Source organism: Aythya ferina (genome assembly GCF_964211825.1).
Source record: "Aythya ferina genome assembly, chromosome: 16".
NCBI lineage: Eukaryota > Metazoa > Chordata > Aves > Anseriformes > Anatidae > Aythya > Aythya ferina.
The window spans coordinates 14,615,658-14,637,910 of NC_140315.1; the positions used below are offsets into that span (position 1 = coordinate 14,615,658).

A 22,253-nucleotide genomic window follows, 5' to 3' on the forward strand; every position below is an offset into this window, starting at 1 on the left:
TCAGCCAAAGAGAAAATATGGGAGCTGCCCAGGTATAACCAAGCACAGGTTTTCCTCCCAGATCTGCCTTCGATGTGGGACATCATAAAGAAAAAGGGGGCGTGCGTGGGGCAGGATCCCCCCATGGCCAAGGGAAGGCTCAGTGAGCAGTGCGGTGGCTGCCGGTCTCTGTGTGCCTGCAGGGAGCCTGAGCGAGGGGCACAGACGGCAGCAGGCAGATCTGAGGCACTATCAGATTGAGCAGATCAAAGCCAAGGGAGCTGGGTTTTCTCTCTGCTTTTTGCATTGCGATTGGAGGCTAAATGAAGCTGAGCAGCGAGGAGAAAAAAAGGGAAAGCAAAGTAACCTGATTTAGTACTTCACCAGCTTCCCAGTCCTTTAAACATATTCAAAACCTGGGTGAGTTGGGCCCATGACATGAAAGATGCCTAAAAATCCTGCTCAGCAGAGAAACCTTTCCCTTGTCATAACTAATCAGCTCTCTGGAGAGCTACTACCTCCCGGCCGGTCACTCCTAGAGCATCAAAGAAGTTAGAAACAAATGAATTGGACAAAAAAAAAGCAGAGAGCCCACTGAGAAAAGCTCTCTCAAGCTTCTAAAAACCATGAATCACTGGCACAGAGGGAACAAGAAGTTAGAGAGGAAGAGTGTGGGGACACAGGCAGCACGGAGCCAGGACTCTTCCCCCAGCTGAACGGACTCTGCTCCGGCTCCGGCCTCCACCTCCTCCATGGCACATCAATAATTTTGCACAAACAGTAACAAATCAGTTAATCCCCACACCCAGCCCGGGCAGGGGGCTGAAGGGGATGTCACAGCGTCACCGCGGCTCCTTTCAAGCAGCCAAAGGGACACAAAAGCTTTTACCGGGCGCTGCCGGGGGCCTCTGGCACAGCGAGGATCCGGCATCCGCCTGGCTGCCGGCCCCGCGGCTGCCCCAGCCCCCTGGCAAATGCTCCTGTTTCTTCTCGGGTGCCCGAAAGAAAGCACAGAGCTGACCAAGAGAGAGCAATGGGGTTTTTGTGGTGGTGGCAGTGGTGGTTTTTTGGCGATTTTTTTTTTTTTTAAGTCTTGCCTTTTTAAACTGCTGGACATGATGAGTAAAAAAGTTATGTGGATAGAGAAATGAGTGGGAGGTTCCTGTGCCACCTCAATGCCATCACATCAGGCAATGGCAGCATACGTCGTCACTTGAGCAGTGGTGAAATGCTGAAGAAAGTGGCTGAGGACCTGAAAGCAAGATTCAGGCCACCAAAGCAGTGCCATGGCTTAAAACACACACAGCTCACCCCATAGAGCCAGCAGCCAGACTGGGAGCACATGTATGAGCCTGTGCCATGTGGGGGACCAAAAGAGCTCCTTAAGTCTTTTTCTCTCAAAATCAACCTTGTGAATGAAAAAAAAAAAAAAAGCTTCAAAAGAACAATAAGCCATCAGTGCCACGGTCTGTTCTTTCTCTTACGAAGACGCAGCTTTCTGCCAGTGCAGAGGGACAGGGGAAGGGGAGCACATCTCTGTCTTCCCCTTCCAGACATGGGTCACATCCCTACCTGGCAGCCCCTGCCACCATCCCACCCAGCCCCTTGGGGCACAGGCTTCAGCCTCCAGCCTGTCCCAGTTATGAGCTCTATGCAGGGACCTTCAAGGATTTCAGGTTAAATTCATTTTTTTCCTTGTAAACTGTGTCTCCATCAACCACATTTCCAGCACCAGCACCAGCTGCCCTTGCTGTACCCCTCCCTGGGCTCGCTATTCACCGCTGGGATCAGACCTCACTTGTTCCTGGGCCATCACTCTCCGCTACTGACAGAGGACATTGAGCTTAGCGCAGAAGAAAGAGGTTCTGTGTGGCACCCAAAGGGACAGCAGTGGGACACAGGCTCTGCTTAGGCCAGAGAGAGGCTTTATCTCTCTGTAGTGACCCTCACACACTGAACTCTGGGTTACAAATGAGCTTTTATGCTTTTATTGCACTAGCTTGGTTTCCTATCAGTGCTGATGGGAGAGGAGGGTTGCAAAAGGTTATCAATGTTTTGCATCTTGCAAAACTGGAAAATATCAATTTCCTGCAGACATCAAGGCCTAGACTAAAAAACCTACACTGTATAACTTGTATGCACAGTTTTTACATATACACACAGTGACTGCCTGCACAGAAGAGGCACTGTTCAAAAGTCATGGTAACAGCACACCCCGATTATGCAACTGCATCTTCAGTCCTATTTCTTGCCATAATAGTTGTGGTTTCTTCCCCATTTGTTTTTCTTCAAAGTGGTCCTATAGGTCCACAGCTCAAATCTGTCTCCAAAAAATCACATTCTATTTGTTGCATATTTATTGGATCACTGGGCAAAACAGAATTTATCATTATTACTTTAAAGTATTGCCAGGCTGGTAAAACCACTTCCACAAAAGAAATCACTGACAATGGTCAGACACTAAAATAAGGAAAAAAAAAAAAAAAAAAAAAAAAAAAAAAAAAAAAACAGCACAGTTCCATCAATAACCGGCAATTCCCTTCAAAAATCCTAACACTGCAAATTCTTCCAATGAAACCCCTCCACTTGCCGTTCATTTGTCATTCCCTCTTTCCATTTATTCTTCTTTCCACAGCTCGTTTGCACACCTCTCATGTTCATTGTGCTTTGGGAGAAGCCCAGGTGTGAGGCAAGCAGGGGCACGTGCTGGGAAGCCACTGGAAATTAACAGTTTGTGGCAGGCCTGACATTGGTCTCTTGAGACAGAACTTCATTTTTAAAAGCAGGAATGTTTATGCAGCAGAAAGCAGCAGCGTGACCAGCTGCCTGTCCAGCATCAGCTACAAATATTTTGTGTTGAAAGACCATTTTTCCCAAATGCAGACTTATTTTCAGTGCTGGTGATGATGGCAGGGAGACACCCAGTGGCTGCGTGCAATACAAGCCGTCAACTTTCACATGGCAAGCCCTTCCAGTGCCCTCCGGGAGCAGGCAGGACTTTTTGGGGCTGTGTTAAGGCCAGCACACCCCTAGGGCTGCTGCAAACAGCCTGCCTGGGGCAGAGCAAGCCTCTCTGCCTCTCCCAGCATCACATGGATTCGTGATCCAAGCTGCAGCTCCCAAGGGCACAACCAGGGACAGAGCTGAGGCTGCAGGAGGTGCGGGGTGGATACGCCTCATGTCCAGTCTCCTCTTTGTGGCTATGCGCTGGCTGTGATTTTCCTACTGACTTTCCCTACAGCAATGTAGTGATGTGCATAAACCAACCCTTAAATAATGAGGAGTTTTATCGTGCGATGACAAAGCAAAATATTTTGCTTTTCGTTACCTGCAATGCTCTGCCTTGTTGTGATGTACCACCACGCAGCAGATTGCAGGAGGCCAGATCAGGGTCCCTGCCAGAAGCCCGGCGCTTCGTGCAAGCAGCTGACCCCAGCTCTGCCGCAGGGCTCCTTCCCGGCCATAAAAACTTGCAGTCCATCAGCTTTGTTTCCACTCCACGGTCCTGCAGAGAGAGCTGCATTTTAATAAACATCACGATAGTTAGGAACGGGCCACTTCAAAGGGCTCTGCAAACATAACTCAATCCTGGCACCACCAGGAGACAGTCCCAGCATGTTTGTACAGATGGGGGCGGTGGGCAGGGAGGCCAGGCGTGCTGGGGGGCCGCATGTCGGGGCTCACATCAGGCCTCGTTAGGGGACTTGTTAGCTCGCATCCACCTGCTCCCACCACGCCACGAGGCCCTGCTCCACCCCAGGGTGCCTGGGGAGTGCAAAGCGACTGAGCGCTGCTGGCACTGCTGCAGTCACTCGGCAGGCAGCAGCCGTGCTGGGTGCGAGCTCTCCAAGGAGGTTCTCTGCACAAAAACCCAGCTCCTTCTCCTTGCCCCCAGCCCAGGCATGTTCTGCACTGGGTGAGCACAGTGGGTACACCAAGCAGTTAAAACAAAACCCCGGGGTGCTGGTTTCCATCACCAGCTGTGGGAATAGCCCGGTGAAGGCTGCGGGGTTCCTTTTGCATACCAAAGGTAAAAAGCTGTAAGGTGAGGCGTTAACGGGGACTTCGGGCAAAGCTGTGGCTGGGTCGGTGGAACCCGGGCCCCACCTGGGGCCGAGCACTCGCCCAGGCGGCTCCTCTGGCAAGGAAGTGAATGCGCGCCGGGCACGGGCAGCCCGCAGCGCTAGGACACTTGCGGGACGCGAACCCCCAACCTTTGGGGTGGAAAGCGGCGGCGGCGGCGTTACCGCAGCGCCACCGCGCAAAGCGCAACGCGGCTCGGCGAGCGCCTTCTAGTGCCTGGTGCCACGGGCCGGGGTTGTCTGCAAGGGACGAGGCTGAGGTCTGCAAATGGAGGTGATGCACAGTGCCTGCAGCTTCACCGCCTCCTCTCAGCCTGGCCTGCACTCGGAGCCGTGCCCAAGTGCTTTCCAGCAGCCGCAGTGTAAGGGAACAGCATGCCCTCCCCTTGGGGGGCAGAGATCTTCCTCGACGTGCAGCGTAGAGGCACCCTGCACAACACATCGCGCAGGGAGAGCTGCGTTCTGCCTTTTAAATCATTATATGAAAGAAACAGGAAAGCTCACGCACACAGCATGCAGTTAACATCCCATTCTGCTAATAGCGCAGAAGACTGGTTATTGTGGGGTTTGTAAACTTTTCCTCTGGGCCATCCTACATTGGCACTATCAGACGGATTAACCCAGAAAACTAATTAGAATAGGGAAAGTTACCAAAAAAAACAGCCATACCCCTGCCTGCATAGGCAGGCAATCACAATTTGAGTAGCCAACTTAGAAAGCTGCAAACCCAAAAGTTTACAGCAGACTTCTTGCTTAAATGAGAAGTTTCCCAGCACAAACTCATTCTTCACATTCTTTTGTCTTTACTTAAGGAAAAAATATCAACTGAAAAGAGCCAAAATTACAATTGAAAACATAAATTAAACTTTCTTATGTGTAGCGCTCTATTTCAGCCATTGCCCATGCCCTGAAATTCATAGTCCTAAAAATTTCAGGATGTGTACTGGACTTTGTAATGTATTTAAGCCCTTTGTAGAAAGTCTTCTGAGAAAAATATTTGTCTTAATTACCTTTGGTAGGTGTTCTGGTACCCTCAGGCCCCTCCTGCCTCCCAGAAATCTACAGTCCATGGGCTGAGGAAGATCACTTGGTGTGATTCTAATTACACAAAGAAGGCCCGTGGAATGACACTGAAAGCTCAATTTTAAAAGAAATATTCAACATTTAGGAAAGAAATAACCTTTAGTTGTCTTTCATGTGTGCTCGCGTCTCACAATTACTTTACGACACTGTTACAAATTCATTCAGATTTATTTAATATAAGACACAGATATCAAAATAGTAACCTGTGAAATAAAACCAAATGGAAGTATAAATAACCATACTCGCTGAACCTAGGTAGCACTATTTCTCCATCCCTACACTTGCTTTCACCCCACCATGGATCTCTTCCTTCCCCTCAGCCGCACTTCATCCAGCCTTTTCATCACAGGGCCAGACTTTTTAGATGTCGCTCCATAGGTCTTCAATAGGGCTTTGAACAGAGTTTCTGTATTGGGATGAGTACTAAGGAAGGCTTTTTCCAGAACATACAAATCAACCCCTTTATCCTCTGGAAGACCTGAAATAAAACTGAGTCCAAAATCTATCAACACCAAGTCCAGCTTCTCCGCGGGCGGTCGCAGAAGTACGTTGGAAGTCGTCAGATCCCCATGTATAAGGTCTTCATCATGCATCCTCGCTAACAGCTCGCCCATCTTCTCCGCTAAATTAAGGAGGCTACTGGTGTCATTTCCACTGTCTTGTACGGAATTAATGTGGTCTTGAACGGTGATCGAGCCTACGATATCTTCAAGATATATGCAGTTGGTCACGTAATCCACAAAGTAGACCACTGGGGCCGGAATCCCTATTTAAAAAAAAAAAAAATGGCAGAGGGTGGCTGTTAATTGGCGTTACCTTACTAAGAAACCGGTGGAGGGCCTTGGCAGACACTCGGACCGCCCTAGCCCCGGGAAACGAGGGCTGCCCCGTCACAGACCCCGTCCCGTGCCGTGCCCACCTGCCCGGCGGCAGCGCAGCAAGGACCGCGCCTCCTGCGCCGTGCGCCGCCGGCTGAGCCGCTCCTCGAGCGCCGGGTGCCGGTAGCGCTTCGGGAAGCGGAGCTTCACCACGGCCGCCCGCCCCAGGAAGCGCCCCCGGTACACCCGCGCCTCGGCGCCCTGCTGCACCAGCTGCAGCCCCGGTAGCGGCGGAGCCTCGGACACCGCCGGGCCCGGCGCGGCCGCCCCGGCCTCAGCCGAGTTCCCCACGGCCGCCGCGACCCCGTCCGTAGCCTCGGCGCTGCCGGCCGCCGCCATCTTAGGCGCCGAGACCTCACCGCGCATGCGCGCCGCGCCGCTGTGCTCCGCCATCTTGGGCGGCCGCCGTGCGGGGGCCCGGCCCGGCCCTGCCCCGCCGGGTGCTCCCCGCTCAGCGCTCCCGGCACGGCCCCGGAGCCGCCGCCCGGCCCCCCCTGTCCGCGGAGCGGCTGCCCGGGGCCTGGGGGCACCCTGAAATCCCCGCGCTCCCGGGCGCTGTGCAGCCCCGGCCCCCGCAGGCTGTGTTCCGAGGGTCCCCGGCGCGGTCCCTGTAAATAAAATGTCTCGGTTGTGGCCTTCGGAGGTGCCGCGGGGCACTCTCGTCCTTGCTTTCTCCTCTCGGGGAGCAGAAAAGCGGCGTGTTTTTTTTTTTTTTTTTTTTTTTTTTTTTTCCCAGGGTATTTATATTTTATTAATGCATTCCGTACTGCTTACTCCTCACTCGCGTGGTGGGAGCACGCCTGGCAAATATTTGTCTTGCTTCGGGAGCGCTTTCAGGCAGCGCTCACAAGCTGCCCCCGCACGGCCCCGCGGGGCTGCGGGATCCTGGCAGCTGGGCCGGGGGAACAGGCTCGGTCCTGGGCCCCGCGCTCACAGCTTGCACGTGCCATGAGCAGTCAAATACAGGGCTTTCTCCGTGTTGGGGGCAGAGTTTTATTTAAGCATCCATGCACTGTCCCTGCAGATGTACAGCCTACAAACAAGTGCACGCAGATGGTCTCCATTCGTAATTCTGGTAAACACAACGGCCCTCTCATGCTGGCCATAAACATCCTCCGGCACTTTCAAAATACAAAAGAAAATGTTTTTGCTTTATTTTTCCCATTATTTTATTTATTTAAATTTCATCTTGCCTGCGATTTCGTTTATTCGTTGTTTTTTTTTGAATGCAATCAACAGTTGACATAGCCCTCGGAAACCGCCTAGAGCCATTTACAATATTTATGGTATCACCCAGTATTTTTACTGGAGTACTGACTGACTCCAGGGAGTTTCACTGAAGCCACAGACTCGCTGGTAAATTGTTTAATTATGTAACTTTGTTCTCCTGGTGACAAGCCTTTATAAACTCCCCTTTCACAAACAATGTAACTGAGTTAAAAATCGCAGTGCAGCAACCCGAGCTAATGGCAACCAAGCGGGGTCCCACGGCGCTGCCCACAGCCCTGCTGCTACTGACCCCCTGAGTGCTGGGCAGGCAGCAGTGCTGCGGGCAGCTCTCCCCTCGCTCCCCAAATTATTTAAGGAGGGAGGCTGCGACTCTCAGAGCCGGACAGTCTGGGAAAAGGCTGGATGCAGGTTTGGGGGGATTCCTCCACCCACGTAAGGCACTGTGGACTCAGAGGTCTGTTCTACCTGCCAAGTGCAGGCTCAGGGGTAACAGTTCATGTGTGTGAATTTTCAACGCTGCTTCCCACGCAGCTGGTTGTGCTTCCTGCCATCCCTGCAATTCCAAACTGCAATCGCAATGGGGAAAAGAGGGGAAAGGAGAGGCACAGCGTTACACACCTGGCCAAATCCGAGGGCTGTGGGCATCAGGCACCCCACAGAGGCAGCTCCACACTTACCACAAGTGCAGTGTGAAAGCATCCCTGAAGTGTGCAGGGAAGTGCAGGCAGCCGCCAAGACCAGTGGCAGCTCACTCTGGTCCCAGCAGCTCTTGCCCTGTCCAGGCTGCAAAAACTTCCATGATGTGCTGGGTGACCCACTGCAAGAAAAAAGATATTGCCCCAGGAGAATGTATTGCTTTGATGCAAACATCTGTGAAATGGATGGGCTTGCAGCAATAAAAATTGCACCAGACTGCAATATACTCTTAGGTATTCCTTATAAGTATCTACATGTAAAAGTCTCTGCTGTCCCTATGCTGAGCTGCATGAGCTGCTGAGCCCAAGCCTGCCCCATGCCTGTGCTGCAGGCTGCCCTGATAATGTGCCAGTGGTTAAAGCACTGCCACGTCCTCTGCAAGGCAAAGCGGGGCAGAGAGAGTCTGTGCCCTGTTAGCAACGGCTGCAGAGAACAGGAGGCAGCAGCAGTGGAAGCATCCTTCTGTTTGTTGACTTTAGGATGCAGATTGGATAACGTTAAAAGAAAAAATATGTGCAACCTAGTCTAATAATGAGAAAGCTCTCTGGGCTGCAAACAGGCACACAATAATTCAAGTGCCTGGCAAGCTAGCTCCATCCCAGCCAACTCTAAGCCTATTCATGGACATTATCTTTTTCAATAATTGTACTGAACTTCTTCAACATGTTCTCTTTAATCCCTTCTTAAGGGTCAATTATAGAGAAAATGTGCTTGAGTATGTGACAAGTGTTGCTGAACACCTCATCCTCCTCTTTCAGGATGGGCTTCTCTCTCCTCTGGTACTGGTATTTTCCCTTGTGACTGTACAGGCTGTCTCAGCTGCTCCAGCCCTGCGGCACCAGCTACCATCACAGCCACGCAGAGCTGCCTGCATGGCTGTGTCACCCAGGGCGGGCTGCTATTGCCAACGCCGAGCACGCCAGGCAGCGCATACTTGCGGCTCAGGCCGGGCGTGTTTCTATTCACTGCGAAGCAGGAATGCGCCCTCGCTGCTCTGACATCCAGCAGCCAAGAGTGCGATAAGGATCAGATGGAGAAATGGCACTGCCAAAACACGCAACCTCGAGACAAGGAGAGCATCTCAGGAGACAGCAAGGCTAGAAACACACCGGCAGACACGAGGTGTGAGCTGCTGCATGGCCATGGGCACAGCTGGTCCCTGCGGACCCAGCCCTTCCCAGCCCCTCTCATGTGCAGCTAAAGGACTCAAGGACCACAACTACAGACTTCAGCAGGCCCCCAGTGCCCATTTACTAGGAATGGTACGATAAGAAAGATGTATGGCACTTTAAAACCCACAAAGGAAGATTATTTTTTTTCCCAACATTATCCCCACTGCACATCACAGCATATTTTTGTGGTGTGGTTTCAGAGGACTGTAACCCACAGCCACGCACAGTGCCGATGCTGCAGCTGTATTTCTGCAGATATTGATGTAATCTTTTTGGCCGCCTTTTGCAAACATACCATAAAGCTCTGCTGTACTCCCCAGGACCTCGCCTCCCTGCTGTCTTTGCTAATAATGTTTATTACCCTGCCAGAGAACAGGAAGCCTCCAGAAAATGTCAGGGGTGGCTTTATGCTGGCAGATAAATAAATGCTGAGTGACCATGGAGAAAATATAATTTCTTCCTTCTCACACTGAATTCATTTGAAAAGGAGCGTAGTAAAATGTGCAGGAATTGTTTGCGCAAGTTGTAGATCATGGAGCCAGGACGCGTTTACTCTGCTGAGGTCTGCTGCTCCCCTGGCTCTCTGCCTGGTGCAGTGGGGTGACATCTCCACTTCCTAGCACAGCGCACCCCAAATGTCTGGGCTTCTGCTCCAGGGAGGAGCTCTGGGGGCCAGAGATTGTGGGCAAGATCATGCTGCATTCCCAAAGTTCCCAAAATCTGGAAGGTGAGCCAAGACACAGAGCTGTAATGTCTGCTCACCATAAGCTGGCCTCATATGCAGGTTCTTGGGGAAGAGAGAAAATTGCAAGTCTCCCTCTGAGTGTCGTGACAGCTAGTCATGGCTTCAGAGCTATTTAATCTACCTTATTATGAATTACAAATCCTATTGAAAAGCTCCTTCTTTGAACACCATTGGGCTCTGTTGGCTGGCTGTGTTTGAAGCCAATCTCCGCCGTGCGTATGATCCCTGTGCAGCTGTCAGTTTGTATGAGACACACGGTTTCAGAAGAGGTATTTTTCCATTGAAATAACATGTTTCTATTTCTATGTTTCTATTGAAATAACAATATATGAATGGGAAGCATTTACTTAATCTATAAATCAGACGTTTTGAAACACTTTTAATATTCACTATGACTTTGAGAAGAAGCAAGAACAAAGCCTTTGATCAGCTGCTGCCCATACTGTATGCCTGACATCCAACAGACAGGCTGAAAGGACATACATGATCCAGCATTGCCTGCCCAAGGCATCCCAAAACTATGAACTGGAGAAAAAAATAATAATAAATAAATAAAAGACAATAAAGAATTAGAACAACTGGTCCCAGAATGGCGACATGGCATGCATCCCCCTACATAGAAGAACAAGGATTCCTTAAATATTTTTCTAAATTCCTCATTAACACGTGGAATGATCACTGAAAAGCTCTTTTAAAAGACATCACGTGTTTTTCCTTCCTTACCCAACCTGTTTACTTTTGTCTGTGTCAGAGGTCTGTGCCTGCTCTGCAGCCACAGGTGCAATGGCCGCTGATGCAGACCGTCCCCAGCCCGACCCAGGACTGAGTCCCAATCCCAGTCCAAAAAGCTTTACCAGCACAGGCTCCATGGTGCGTTACATGCAGTCACATACCAGTCCACAATGCAGGCTTATGGTCATTTATGGTCATTTCCACTTATCCTTCGGCTGCAGACCGTGTGGCATGACCCTGGGAAAAGCTGTGCAAGCCCACCCCAAAGCCTTGTCCCTGCTCTGGTCCCTGTGCTAGCTGGGTGACAGCAAATTTCTGAGCACTGCACATGCTTCTCGGCACACACGTACTTCACCACATTGCAGCACGTCCAGCAACAGCAGTTTGCACAAACAGCACCGAGGGACAACGTTTGCACCGTGTTAAAGCGTTCTGAAAACACTTCTAACCGTAGCAACTTTTGTGAAGTGCTTTTACAAACTCGAATTTGGGATACATGAATTTCGCCTCAGATTCAGGAAAAAAGAAAAAAAAAAAATCTTGAATCCAAGTTGAAGTCCCAGTGGCTTTGATGCAGTAGGCAGCAGGAAGGTTTCTGTCCCACTGCGCGGAGCAGGAATGTTAATTGCACGGCAAGCTGGCCGCGGAGGCACGGTGCCTCATGGAGCACTGTGCTGCTGCAGGGAGACGAGCCCGAGAGCCCGACCCCGTGTCTCCAAGCCGAGAGCAAGGTGAGAGTCCCCGCTCAGCCCTGCTGCCCCGTCCCGGCTCTGAACCGCTCCCTCCTCTCCCAGCAGCCTTTCCTCGCCTTTCCAGCGGAGCCTCCGAAAAGCTTTTCCAGCCCACCTCCTGCGGGCTGTCCGGAGCCTTTCCACTCCGCAGCAGCAAAGCCGAGCATCGCCGCGAGCCTGCGGAGGCCGGGCACGGTCGGGTCCTGCTCCGGACCCCACCGAGCCCCCCCGGGACGGAGCCGGCACCCCCCGAAGCGCCCCCGGCCGCTCCTTTCCCCTCCCGGGGACGCGGGCCGAGCGAGTACCGCCGCCCCATCCCCTCCCCATCCCTCCCACCCCCTTCTCCCGGTCGGGGACCCCCCCCGGGGGCGGGCAGGGTGACTACAAGCCCCAGGCTGCCCGGCCCGGGAGGCAGGACGAGGAGCGACGTGGCGCTGCACGGCCCCGCTCCGGCCCCGCTGCGGAGCGCCCCGGGGCTGCCATGGGTGAGTGGCTCGGGGGGGGGGGGGTCGGGAGGGGCCGGGGGGGGCGGCAGGCGGGCAGGCGGCCCCCTGCGAGCGGCGGAGAGAAGTTGGCAACTTGGCCACTTTTCCTGAAGGCTGCGGCTGCATCTCTCTGCCTCCTTCCCTCCCTCTTTGCTTCCCCCGCCCAGCTTTTCTTTTTTTCTTTTTTCTTTTTTCTTTTTCCTTTTTTTTTTTTTAGCGCTTCCAGCAGCAAAACAGCAGTAATTTCCTGCGGCTCGGCCCCTAAGGCCGGCCCAGAAGCATGAGCGGGGCGAGGGAAGGCGAACCAGGCTGGGGGCAGCCGCCAGCACCGCCCTGGACCACAGCCCTCCCCCCAGGTTTTGCCACGGGCAGGGGATGTGCTGGCGCAGCTCCCCCTGAGACCCACCGGCTTCGCCGTCCTGATGAGCTCTGAAAGGTCCCCGGTACCCCGGCAGCTCCAGAACAGCCTCTGTACCGAGCCAGATCCCACGCAGAGTTCGTGAACTGTTGCTGCCCACTAAGTTAACAAGGAAAGCTGCAAAGTCTGATCGGATCAGCTGTGGCATTCGCAGCAGGGCTGCCTGTACTGAACCCACTTGGTGGCTTGAAGCTAATGGCTTGCCCGCTTTGTGTGAAGACTTTTGTTCTCAGTGAGCAAATATTTTTTCTAATTATCTGCGTAACATGTGTACAAGGAATGATAAAAACGGTGCAGGTGGTCACACAGCGTGGTGGCAGGGATCAGCTTCTAGCTGGAATGGCACAAGTAGCACGAGGGAAAGAGGGATACAGAATAAATACAATTATAAACATAGCTATCGCCCAGATATAACCTTTAGTGCTAGCTGTGATTATAGGCTGAATAGGGACGTTTCCTATTAAACACAGCTTGTGAGGGGAAAAAACCCGTAGGCAGGGTGAGAAAAGTTTTCCACGGGCTGGTGGCTGTGGCCTCATTCTTTCCACATACGGTCTACTGAGGCTGGGAGTATGAAGCTGTGAGTACTTCTAATTAAACAAAGGCAATGTGAGAAGACAGATAGCATTATGTACTGGAATCCAGGGTGTTACAGCAGAAACCTGCAAACTCATGCACTTTACCTGTGCCTTTCGATTTGGGACTGGGGGAGGCAGGTCACTGCCACTGCTGTTCCCCCAAGATCCCTTCGCAGTGGGGGCTGTCACGCTGCGTGCGCTCCCCTCTGCCACGCTCAGTGACATGACTCACGGCTCGCACATCTTCACCCTTTCATCCTCTCCCCAGGGCGAGAAGCGTGTGCAGCAAGCACCTTGTTTTTGTAGGGTTGGTTGGGGCGGGTTGGTTAGTTTGGGTTCAGTTTGCTTTGCTTATGCTGTTGTTTTTTCTTATTTTAAGTAAGCTTAAATACTTACTAAACTTGCATGCTCAGCTGTATGAGAAAGGCAAGGTCAAAAAATCACTTCTTGTATTTGGGGCAGGCAACAGGGAGCTTTTCAGCTCAGGAAGTTCGTGCTGCAGAGCTAGATCAGCCCAAGAAGGTTTGCCTGGCTTGGTGATCCTGGGTACCAAGAGCTAGAGAAGGAGAGGTGAAGAAATCAGAGTCACCCCCACAAAGTAATGCCAAGAGTTCAGGATTAGCTAGGAGGAGTAAACTCTTGTGAGCAGCATTTTTAACTACATTGTGCATTCATCCTTATTTCCTGTAAGTCAGATTTTTCTGCTTACTGTTTCTGGTTTCTCTCTTGTCTCTGTCAAAGCAGTCCAAATTCTTTCGCTCAGACTCAAGGTAAACGCAGCTGTTAGAGGCTAGGCGGGGCCCCCCAGGAACTGAGGGCTGTGGTCCTGTCAGCAGAAGACTTCCTCTCTGCTGTCTCTTTGACAATAGAAAATTTAATTTAAATCCCCATCCCCAGCTTTGCAAACTTTGACAGAAAGTAACTGTCCTGCTGCTTCATCCCAATGTTTGTTCCTGCCTGCAGCTGCAAAGAACAGCCATCAACCTCCCACTAACGAACTCAGCAGTGAAATAGTTAATGCTGCTTTTTTACTATTATTATTATTATTTTTTTTTAAGAAAGTTTCCTTAGATTTTCAGCTTAGGTTGAAGTGCATGTGGCATTCATCAGCTCTCACTGCAGGCTTTGAATTCCCACTCCTTTCCTTGCAATCCTGAGGTCTGAAGCTTTTATTTTTAGTGAGATTGTAGAGCCTGGAGTTGTTACTGGGCTGTAGTTCAGAGGGAATGCACATACTGGGGGAGTTTTCTGGCCACATAATCACATAATAAATAAGGCCATACCTATAGGACACCACTTTACTGATGAGGAGATGTTAATGGGAAAACTGCTGCCTTGGTTATTGCCATTCACAAATGATCTGTAAAACTAAGTTAGAGGAAAGAAAGGAGGCAACATCTTTAACAACTTACTGACTTGGCCAACCATTTCTCCCTTTACCTGGGCTCAGAAGGGGACTGGAAAAAAAAGAAGTTGATAGTTCAGTAAGCTTTAAGTAGAGTGCCACCCCCCATGGATCCTGGGGTTGTTTAGTAACTTGGTATTTCTGTGATAAATACTTCACAACAACAAAAATGAAGTTCAGAAACATAAGCTTCTGTGGGTGAACATAGGATGTCCGCTGACGTGGAAAGAGGGCTGCCTGGAAAACAGCAGGGCCTTCTTGAAAACTGGTTAAGGGGAAAAGGTGCTGCATGCAGAGCGCTGGGCAGCAACACTTGTTTCATCCTGGAATTGTGCGGAGCTTGAAGAAGGAATCAGGTGAGATATTGGAGGGAAGGGGAGCCGTAATGAAGAGGACTGGGCCAGGGCAAGTCCGTCCCAGTGAGTGACTTATGAAATTCACAGGTGACAAGGGATGGCTCTTTTCCTACAGGTGCTTCTAAGCTGCAAACCATGGACTGAAACTTTATAATGGTAACACAGAGGGAGTCCAAACCCAAAAAGGGGAAGCTGCATTTCCTGCCCAGAACAGTTTTTGCCATTATAACAATGAAGAGGGACCACGGTGGGTCCCTGCACAACTCCAGGAAAGCAGATCACTGTCCTCCACTTAAATACAAGTCTTTGCTTTGCTAACACAGCCCTGTTTTCATGGTTCCGCACTCCAGTGAGTGCCCCTGCAGTCCATGGCAGTGGGTGCCAGCCTGGGAGGTTGTGTATGTGCAAGTGCCTGTATACATGGCTGAGGGAGTTTAGCTTTGTAAATAGAAAACTTTGTGTGTCCTGGAAAAGCTTTTTCCAGATTGTGCCTGCTGATAGCTTTCCTGCTAGAGCCAGAAGACTGAACCTCGCATTGCTTGCTTGTTTTCCAGGTCGTGCCCTGCTGGTCCTCCTGCTGTCCGCTACAGTCTCCCTCCTGGGCGGGCTGATATTTGGATACGAGCTGGGCATTATCTCTGGTGCACTGCTGCAGCTGCAGACAGACTTTCACCTCGGCTGCTTCAGGCAGGAAGTTCTGGTGAGCTCCCTCCTCATCGGAGCGCTTCTTGCCTCTCTGGTGGGGGGCATCCTCATTGACCGCCATGGCCGGAGGAGAGCAATCCTGGTCAGCAACTTGGTCCTGCTGTTCGGCAGCCTTATTCTGACGTTGGCAAGGTCGTTCATCGGGCTGGTCATTGGGCGCATGACCGTGGGCTTTGCCATCTCTGTCTCGTCCATGGCCTGCTGCATCTATGTCTCGGAGATGGTGGCGGCCCATCAGCGAGGGCTGCTGGTGTCTCTCTACGAAGCAGGCATCACTGTGGGCATCCTGCTGTCGTATGCACTGAATTACGTCTTTGCGGACGTGGATGAGGGATGGAGGTACATGTTTGGACTGGCCATTGCCCCGACAGCCATGCAGTTCCTCAGCATCCTCTTTCTCCCAGTGAACCCCGTTAAATTAAACTCGTGGGACTCAGACTGCCAGAAGGGTCTCATTCAACTGCAGACTGCTGAGGACAGAGAGGCAGCAAAGCAGGAGTCCTATAAGGAGAAGCACTACTCATTTCTGGACCTTTTCAGGACCAGAGACAACATGAGAAGACGCACTCTGGTGGGCCTGGGCCTGGTGCTCTTCCAGCAGTTTACTGGGCAGCCCAACGTGCTGGGCTATGCCTCCAAAATCTTCCACTCGGTGGGATTCCAGAGCAACTCCTCTGCCATCCTGGCCTCTGTTGGGCTGGGGGCGATAAAGGTGGTGGCCACGCTCGTCGCGATGGCGTTTGCGGACAAGGCTGGCAGGAGAGTGCTGCTCATCGCCGGCTGCGTGGTGATGGCCATCTCTGTCACCACCATTGGCCTCACCAGCTGCATCGCTCCACTGGCCATGGCCAGGGACTGCACGGCAGCCGCAGACCCCAACGCATCCCACAGCCTCAGCCAGCACCCCCTGACCCCCCTGTCCTCCCAGCCCACTGGGTCACACATCCCACCAGTGTTAGGTGAAGGCAGCAGGCAGGGGGGAGCTGATTCTGCTGCTGCAAAGAGCCTTACAAAAGCCTTTGCCAGTGCTCGGAGCAGGGCGGCTGTTACTGACTCTCCCCACACCCAGAAGATGGGCTTGGCAAGTCAGTCCAAAACAGAGACAGGAGAAGAGAGCTCAGGCCCTCCTTTTGGTGGTGCTCCCCCGACGGAACATATGGTTTTAAATTGGATTACGCTGCTGAGCATGATGGCTTTCGTGAGCGCATTCTCAATTGGATTTGGACCAAGTAAGTGTGGTGTTTATATATCCTTGTGCTAACCCAGAGGATAAAGCTGGGGCTGATCTTCATAGTCCACTTGAAACATTCATTATGCATCTGCTTTACCAAGCCGCTGAGTGTCTGGAAATTGGAAATACATCCCCTTCAGCCTCCTGAATCATTTCCTCGTCTTGCAGCTCTGTTGGCTGTGGGGCTGGTGCAGCATCATAATAACCTTCTTGTCCATGCTATCACTACTCATGTAATTTTTTCCCCCTTGTCGTGTTCATTGCAAAATCAGAGCATCCCACAAGCACTACCTAATCTTCACAGCACCCCGACAAGGAAGAAAAGAGAGGGCTGGGTAGGTACTGAGGAGCTTCTCCAGAAAGTCAGCAACAGAGCTGGAAAATGGAACCTCCCTGAAAGTTTCTCAGTGTCGGCTTCCAAAATCGTTATTTATCAGATGAGAACAGAGACTAGTTCTTGCTTCCATGTGAGTTCTAGCATTTTCTGGCACTTGCTGTTTTAAGGACTTTGATGGGAGAAAACAGCATCTAGCTGAAGGAAAAACATAAGTGCACAGCAAGCCTCGGGAGTTTGGCAGTGACCCTCTAAATCATTTCAATCAAAATAACCCTAGGATAGGAGAGAGTGCTTCAAGATGCATTCTGCTCCCAGCTCTGACTTTAGCCCAAATACAACATTTTCTCTTTAATCTACCCCTTCTCCTTTCTCTACAAGAGCAAGTCCTGATGGCAGATATGCCGATATTTTCCCATCTGCTGAATGGCCAAGTCCCCTGCTTTGTTTTTTGCTGACTGGGTCTGTTTGTTGGCATCTCATCCCTCCACAGTGCCGAGCATGGGAGTTTCAAAGTGCTCTGCTGTGACCTGACCCTGAGACCAATGATCATTGCTCACCACCAACAGCAGCGGGTGTTGGGTGAAGCCAGAGTTTGGCTCTCTATAAAACCCTTGCCAAATATTCCACACTCGTTTCCCAAATGTGTTTCTTAAACCACACAACCATCTTTCTCGTCTCTGATCTGTGCAGTGACCTGGCTGGTCCTCAGTGAGATCTACCCAGCTGGAATAAGAGGAAGAGCCTTTGCTTTCTGCAACAGCTTTAACTGGGCCGCCAATTTACTGATCAGCCTCTCCTTCCTTGACCTTATTGGTAAGTGTCTGTCCCTGTCCCCCCATTTCCCACAGGTGGGTTAGTGAAGATGGCCACCACAGCCATTTGGAGAGCAAGTGGTGTTTGGAACCATGGGGACTGGGCACTGGAACAGCTGTGACCCCAATGCCTGTGAGAGCAGAAAAATGCAGGCACCAGTGACACTGGTCTGAGCTCCTCCATCACCCATTTCATAAAAATCATCCTTCACCCACTGGGCTGGGCTGTAATGCTGCACTGTCAGGGAACCGTGGGGTTTGCAGCTCTCATGCCAGTAGCTTTACAAAGTTTCTCGGTAGCAGAGCTCCTGGTTGAGGCATTCACATGGCACTGTTGGGCCCTGGAGCTCAGTTTTCTCCCTCCTTCGGTGGTACTGCTGGCAAAGCCTGCTGTGAACCATCCTTTTCCCTCACTGCTTCCTAGCCCAGGCCTTGCAGATAAGGAGCTTTCCCTGTCCGGTACCAGTGAGCGTTTTGTAGTAAGCAGCCAGCTTCCTTTGCATCCCACGATGCGACTTACCTCTGATGGACCCTTCCTGTGCTTGAATCTCTCTGCAGACGCCATTGGTTTCTCCTGGATGTTTCTTCTCTACGGACTGATGGGAGTGATGGCTGTTATATTCATTTACCTTTTTGTTCCAGAAACAAAAGGGCAGTCCTTAGAGGAGATAGACCAGCAGTTCTCCAGGAAACGGTACGTGTGCCAACCTGAGTGCAGGCTTTGGGTGCTTCCCACCAGCCCTACCTGAGATCCGTGGTACAGGGCAGTCCCAGCCTGGTCAGTGCCACCAAGAACATCTCAGGTGTATGGCCAGGCTGTGGGATGGGCTGTGAGGGCTGCAACATGTTTTTGTCAGCGGGTCACTGTCCTGGGCCCTACAGCCATGCTGCTCAAGGTCACTGGTGATTTTTGGAGAAAAGGGCTGATACCAAAGCTTGCAGGTGACAGGAGGAGAACAGCACCAGAACATGGTGCAGGTCTAGGCTACAGGAGGGAACAATATTGCTGTCCTTTCCCTTGGGATCCTGGACTCGTGCTCCTCCTCTGGGCCAGAGACATCTCCCAGTGTCAAACCATGGGCTCTCACCCAGCCATTTCCATGCAAAGCCTGTGATTCCTGGCAAGGTGGGACAGGTCAAGTGGGATTTGTGCGTTTCTGGCTGTGAAGGAGGTGACAGGGCAAGGAATGCCGGAGTGGAGGGAGGCTGTGCAGTGCCACAATGAGGAGGGAGGTGGCCAGGAGGGGTGGCTGCTGCAAGTCTCCGGACTGGCAGTGAGCAGCAGTAGCACCAGCTGACCTCCAGCATCACCCCCAGGCTGTGGGAAGGGAGCGGGTGTAAGCGTGCAAGAGGAGCGAGCTGCGCACACGGGCAGTACCAGCGAGTGGAGCACACCAGCAGCACCTGAAACCAGGGACCAACAGCGTCACCCTGAGGAGGGGAGCAGACCGTGCCATTGGGACATTTCTTCTTGTGGCCTGTGACTGGTGACCTCTGCTTGGATGCTGCTCTCCCTGCAGTGCCTTCAGCCTTGGGGCAAGCCCATAGCTGTCCTCTGCGTCCTTGGAGAGTCGCTGGTCCCAGGCAGGGACCACACCCTTCCTTTGGTATCTTTTATTGTTCACGGTTTGTATCTCCTATCATTTAAGAGGTTAATGGTTTTGTATGCAGGAAATAAAACAATTTTTGCTGACAGTGCTTTCCATCCAGGCAGTTCATTTCTGAGCAAGATATATTGTTTTCCACTTCTTTGAAGTACTTGGTGCTTTATAAAAGGGACAGCATTGCAGGAGGAATGTCAAGTTCTGAGCAGCATACATTAATGTCATCACCTTTTATAATGTCTGTAGAAACCTGGAGTCTGAGAAGGGAGCTAATGCAGCTAAACACCCTAAAGGCCCAGCAGCTCATGTGCCTGATTTCATGTGGCCCATGCCCACAAAAGCACAGCACATCTATCATGCATGTTTAGCTGCTTTCTTTTGTACACAGAGGATGTTCTGCATTCACTGCTAAGGTCTGCATGTACAAAAATGCTGCAATGTTCTGGTACCTTCTACAAGTTTTCCACTTCTCACAATTGTACGTTCTTTGATTGTTGTTTTTTTTTAGGCCCTGTTACCCTCCTCCTCGCACATATATATTACAAAAAAACCACCCTGCTACCACCACACTCACTCCCAAAAGTTTGCAAGAGAGGAGATGCTGGCATCCTGCTGACCCCACAACCTTACCTCTTTTGAACACCTAAGGAAGCAAGTCCCAAAGCTTAGTGTTTTTCCCTGAAAATGCAACTCCATAGGGACCAGCAACCTCTATGCTGGTGACACACACAGGACACAGCTTAATCTGTCTAACACTGAAAACACCATCTCAAAGAGAACTCACCATAGCACTGGAAAATGATCCTCTGCCCTTGGCCGTATCCAGCCCATGGCTGTCAGGTGGCTCCTTGTGTTGCTGTTGGGGAGCATTGTCCTCTCCCAGCAAGTGATGGGAAGCATGGGAAGCACCTTGGGCTTCCTTGGCCACATCCACCCTGCTGCAGCTGGGCTGTTGGGGCTCTGTGGGGAGCAGCGCAGTGGCTGCAATGTTTCTGTGAGTCCCCTGAATGCTGCAGGTGCTGTCACCTCAAGGACACAGAGATGTCCTTTGCAGAGGAAAGGGATCTGGGGGTGCTGATTAATGCTCACCTGAACATGAGCCAGCAGTGTGCCCAGATGTCCAAAAAGGCCAACAGCATCCTGGCTTGTGTCAGGAATAGTGCAGCCAGCAGGAGCACGGAGGTGATCGCCCCCTGTACTCTGCTCTGGTGAGGCTGCACCTCAAGCGCTGTGTTCAGCTTTGGGCCCCTCACTACAAGGACACCAAGGCCCTGGAGAGTGTCCAGAGCAGGGCTATGAAGCTGGTGAAGGGCCTGGAGCACAAGTCCTGTGAGGAGCGGCTGAGGGAGCTGGGGGTGTTTGGTCTGGAGAAGAAGAGGCTCAGAGGAGACCTCATTGCTCTCTGCAGCTACCTGAAAAGGTGTGGGGAGCTGGGGGTCGGCCTCTTCTCATAGGTAACTAGTGATAGGACCAGAGGGAATGGCCTCAAGTTGTGCCAGGGGAGGTTCAGGCTGGAAATGAGGAGACATTTCTGCTCAGCAAGAGCAGTCAGGCACTGGGACGGGTTGCCCAGGGAGGTGGTGGAGTCACCGTCCCTGGGGGTGTTCAAGGGAAGGCTGGACGTGGTGCTGGGGGACATGGCTTAGTGGGTGATGGTGGTGGTAGCAGGACAGTTGGACCAGATGATCTTAGAGGGCTTCTCTGACCCTAATGATTCTGTGACACCCATGAATCAGAAAACAGGTGCTCCCTTCCTACAACCGCGAGCTTGCTCCAAAAGCCCGTGTCCACTGAGCTATGCGGGGGGGGTGTAGAGAACTCCGATTTACTGGGAAGAGCCGGGGCAGGCCTAGGGGCTGAGGCTGGGCTCCAGGCGGTGCCGGGGCCGATGCGCTGCGGCCGGCCCAGCAGGGCTGCACCGCGCCCCGGCGGCCGCCAGGGGCCAGCCCGAGCCCACGGAAGGCGCCGAGGCCGCTGCAGGCCGCTCGCTCAGCCCCGCGGGCACACGCGTGTCCGCGACAGGCCGTGGGGCTGCTGCTGGGGCACCGACACGGCCGGGTTCCGCGGGAGGAGGCTTCGTTAGCAGGGGTGAGGGGGCTCTTCCCTGTTTTTTCAGGATCAATAGCACACGGGTCCCCAAAATCTGTGGGGTCAATTCAGACTTGGGCACCTCAGGAGGACGATGTGGCCAGTGTACAACGGAAGACCAGCAGGGCAATAACAGCTGCAATTTAAAAAAAGAAAAAGAAAAAGAAAAAAGAAAAAGGTGACTGACCAAGTATGGCAAACCCACAGGAGCACTGTTAAGCAACAAAGCAAAGGCAAAACTTATAGGTGCTTCCATTTCCATCCGATCCTAGTGCAGAATCCTAAGAAAATATGGTGATACTAGGCTTTTCAGCTGACCTGAATGGCTACCCCAGTATAACGGGGTTGTTGGTGACCTGCTGGCAGGAGAATGATCACCAGGCTGGATGCTGCTGGGCTAGCGGCTGCGTGGGAAGGCTGGAGCAGGATGCACACGAGAGAAGCGCCTGTGTGGGGAGGACTGTATGAAGAAAAAGCAGCAGAAAGAGCATCACTGCAGGCTTCTCAGGGTGATAGATCCCAGATTCCAAAGGGTAAAATGTAGAGCAAGGACTGTGCTACTGACCCCTGCTAAGGATAAATATAAAGATCTGAAAACATGAGGTTAGAGAAGCTGAAATTTAGGTCAGGTGGTAATAGTGGGAGATTTCAACTATCTACATACATATTGTCTCAGTGATCCATCAGGAAGAAGAAATACTTTTGGATACAGTAATGAGTCTCGGTGACCAAGCAGTGGTAGAAGCAGCAAGGAGGGCTGCTGCTCTGGGTTTAGTTCAGGACCTGCTTCACAAGGTGTTTGTGGGAGAGCTGCTCTCTGCTAGTGACCACAGTACAACCAATTTAATGCTGTAGTGGGAGAGAGCACACCAAATAAATCCAGCACGTGGCTCTGCAATTTCAAGA

General features: G+C 51.9%; 2 protein-coding genes and 1 long non-coding RNA gene across 6 annotated transcripts; 1 reads left to right on the top strand and 2 right to left on the bottom strand.

The window, feature by feature from the left end:
• Positions 1 to 5,293: 5,293 nt before the first annotated feature.
• TP53RK (TP53 regulating kinase) lies at positions 5,294 to 6,586 on the bottom strand. Its single transcript, XM_084537670.1, has 2 exons — positions 6,064 to 6,586; positions 5,294 to 5,910 (listed from the first exon to the last, which is right to left on the bottom strand). Exons 1-2 carry the CDS (start codon positions 6,413 to 6,415, stop codon positions 5,432 to 5,434), a joined length of 831 nt encoding a protein of 276 aa, XP_084393796.1. The 5' UTR covers positions 6,416 to 6,586; the 3' UTR covers positions 5,294 to 5,431.
• Positions 6,587 to 6,787: 201 nt separating this feature from the next.
• LOC311445486 lies at positions 6,788 to 12,353 on the bottom strand. Its single transcript, XR_014698436.1, has 3 exons — positions 12,220 to 12,353; positions 7,930 to 8,069; positions 6,788 to 7,818 (listed from the first exon to the last, which is right to left on the bottom strand). It is a non-coding gene; the product is annotated as an uncharacterized lncRNA (long non-coding RNA).
• On the top strand, positions 9,428 to 19,350 carry SLC2A10 (solute carrier family 2 member 10). 4 transcript variants are annotated; one of them, XM_084537668.1, is made up of 6 exons: positions 11,298 to 11,328; positions 11,414 to 11,813; positions 15,125 to 16,504; positions 17,534 to 17,656; positions 18,214 to 18,349; positions 18,973 to 19,350. In XM_084537668.1, exons 2-6 carry the CDS (start codon positions 11,810 to 11,812, stop codon positions 19,061 to 19,063), a joined length of 1,734 nt encoding a protein of 577 aa, XP_084393794.1. In that variant the 5' UTR covers positions 11,298 to 11,328; positions 11,414 to 11,809; the 3' UTR covers positions 19,064 to 19,350. The 4 variants fall into 4 exon arrangements, with proteins under 4 accessions (XP_084393795.1, XP_084393792.1, XP_084393794.1 ...); XM_084537669.1 differs by lacking the exon at positions 11,414 to 11,813 and having other exon boundaries at positions 9,428 to 11,328; positions 18,298 to 18,349; XM_084537666.1 differs by lacking the exon at positions 11,414 to 11,813 and having other exon boundaries at positions 9,435 to 11,328.
• Positions 19,351 to 22,253: the final 2,903 nt, after the last annotated feature.

Coding starts and splice junctions, on each gene's coding strand:
- TP53RK (XM_084537670.1), bottom strand. CDS start 6,415: ATGGCGGAGCACAGCGGCGCGGCGCGCATGCGCGGTGAGGTCTCGGCG. Junction 5,911..6,063: donor GCTGCGCTGCCGCCGGGCAG/GTGGGCACGGCA, acceptor TTTTTTAAATAG/GGATTCCGGCCCCAGTGGTC.
- SLC2A10 (XM_084537666.1), top strand. CDS start 11,259: ATGGAGCACTGTGCTGCTGCAGGGAGACGAGCCCGAGAGCCCGACCCC. Junction 11,329..15,124: donor GTCTCCAAGCCGAGAGCAAG/GTGAGAGTCCCC, acceptor CTTGTTTTCCAG/GTCGTGCCCTGCTGGTCCTC. Junction 18,350..18,972: donor CAGCAGTTCTCCAGGAAACG/GTACGTGTGCCA, acceptor CATCACCCCCAG/GCTGTGGGAAGGGAGCGGGT.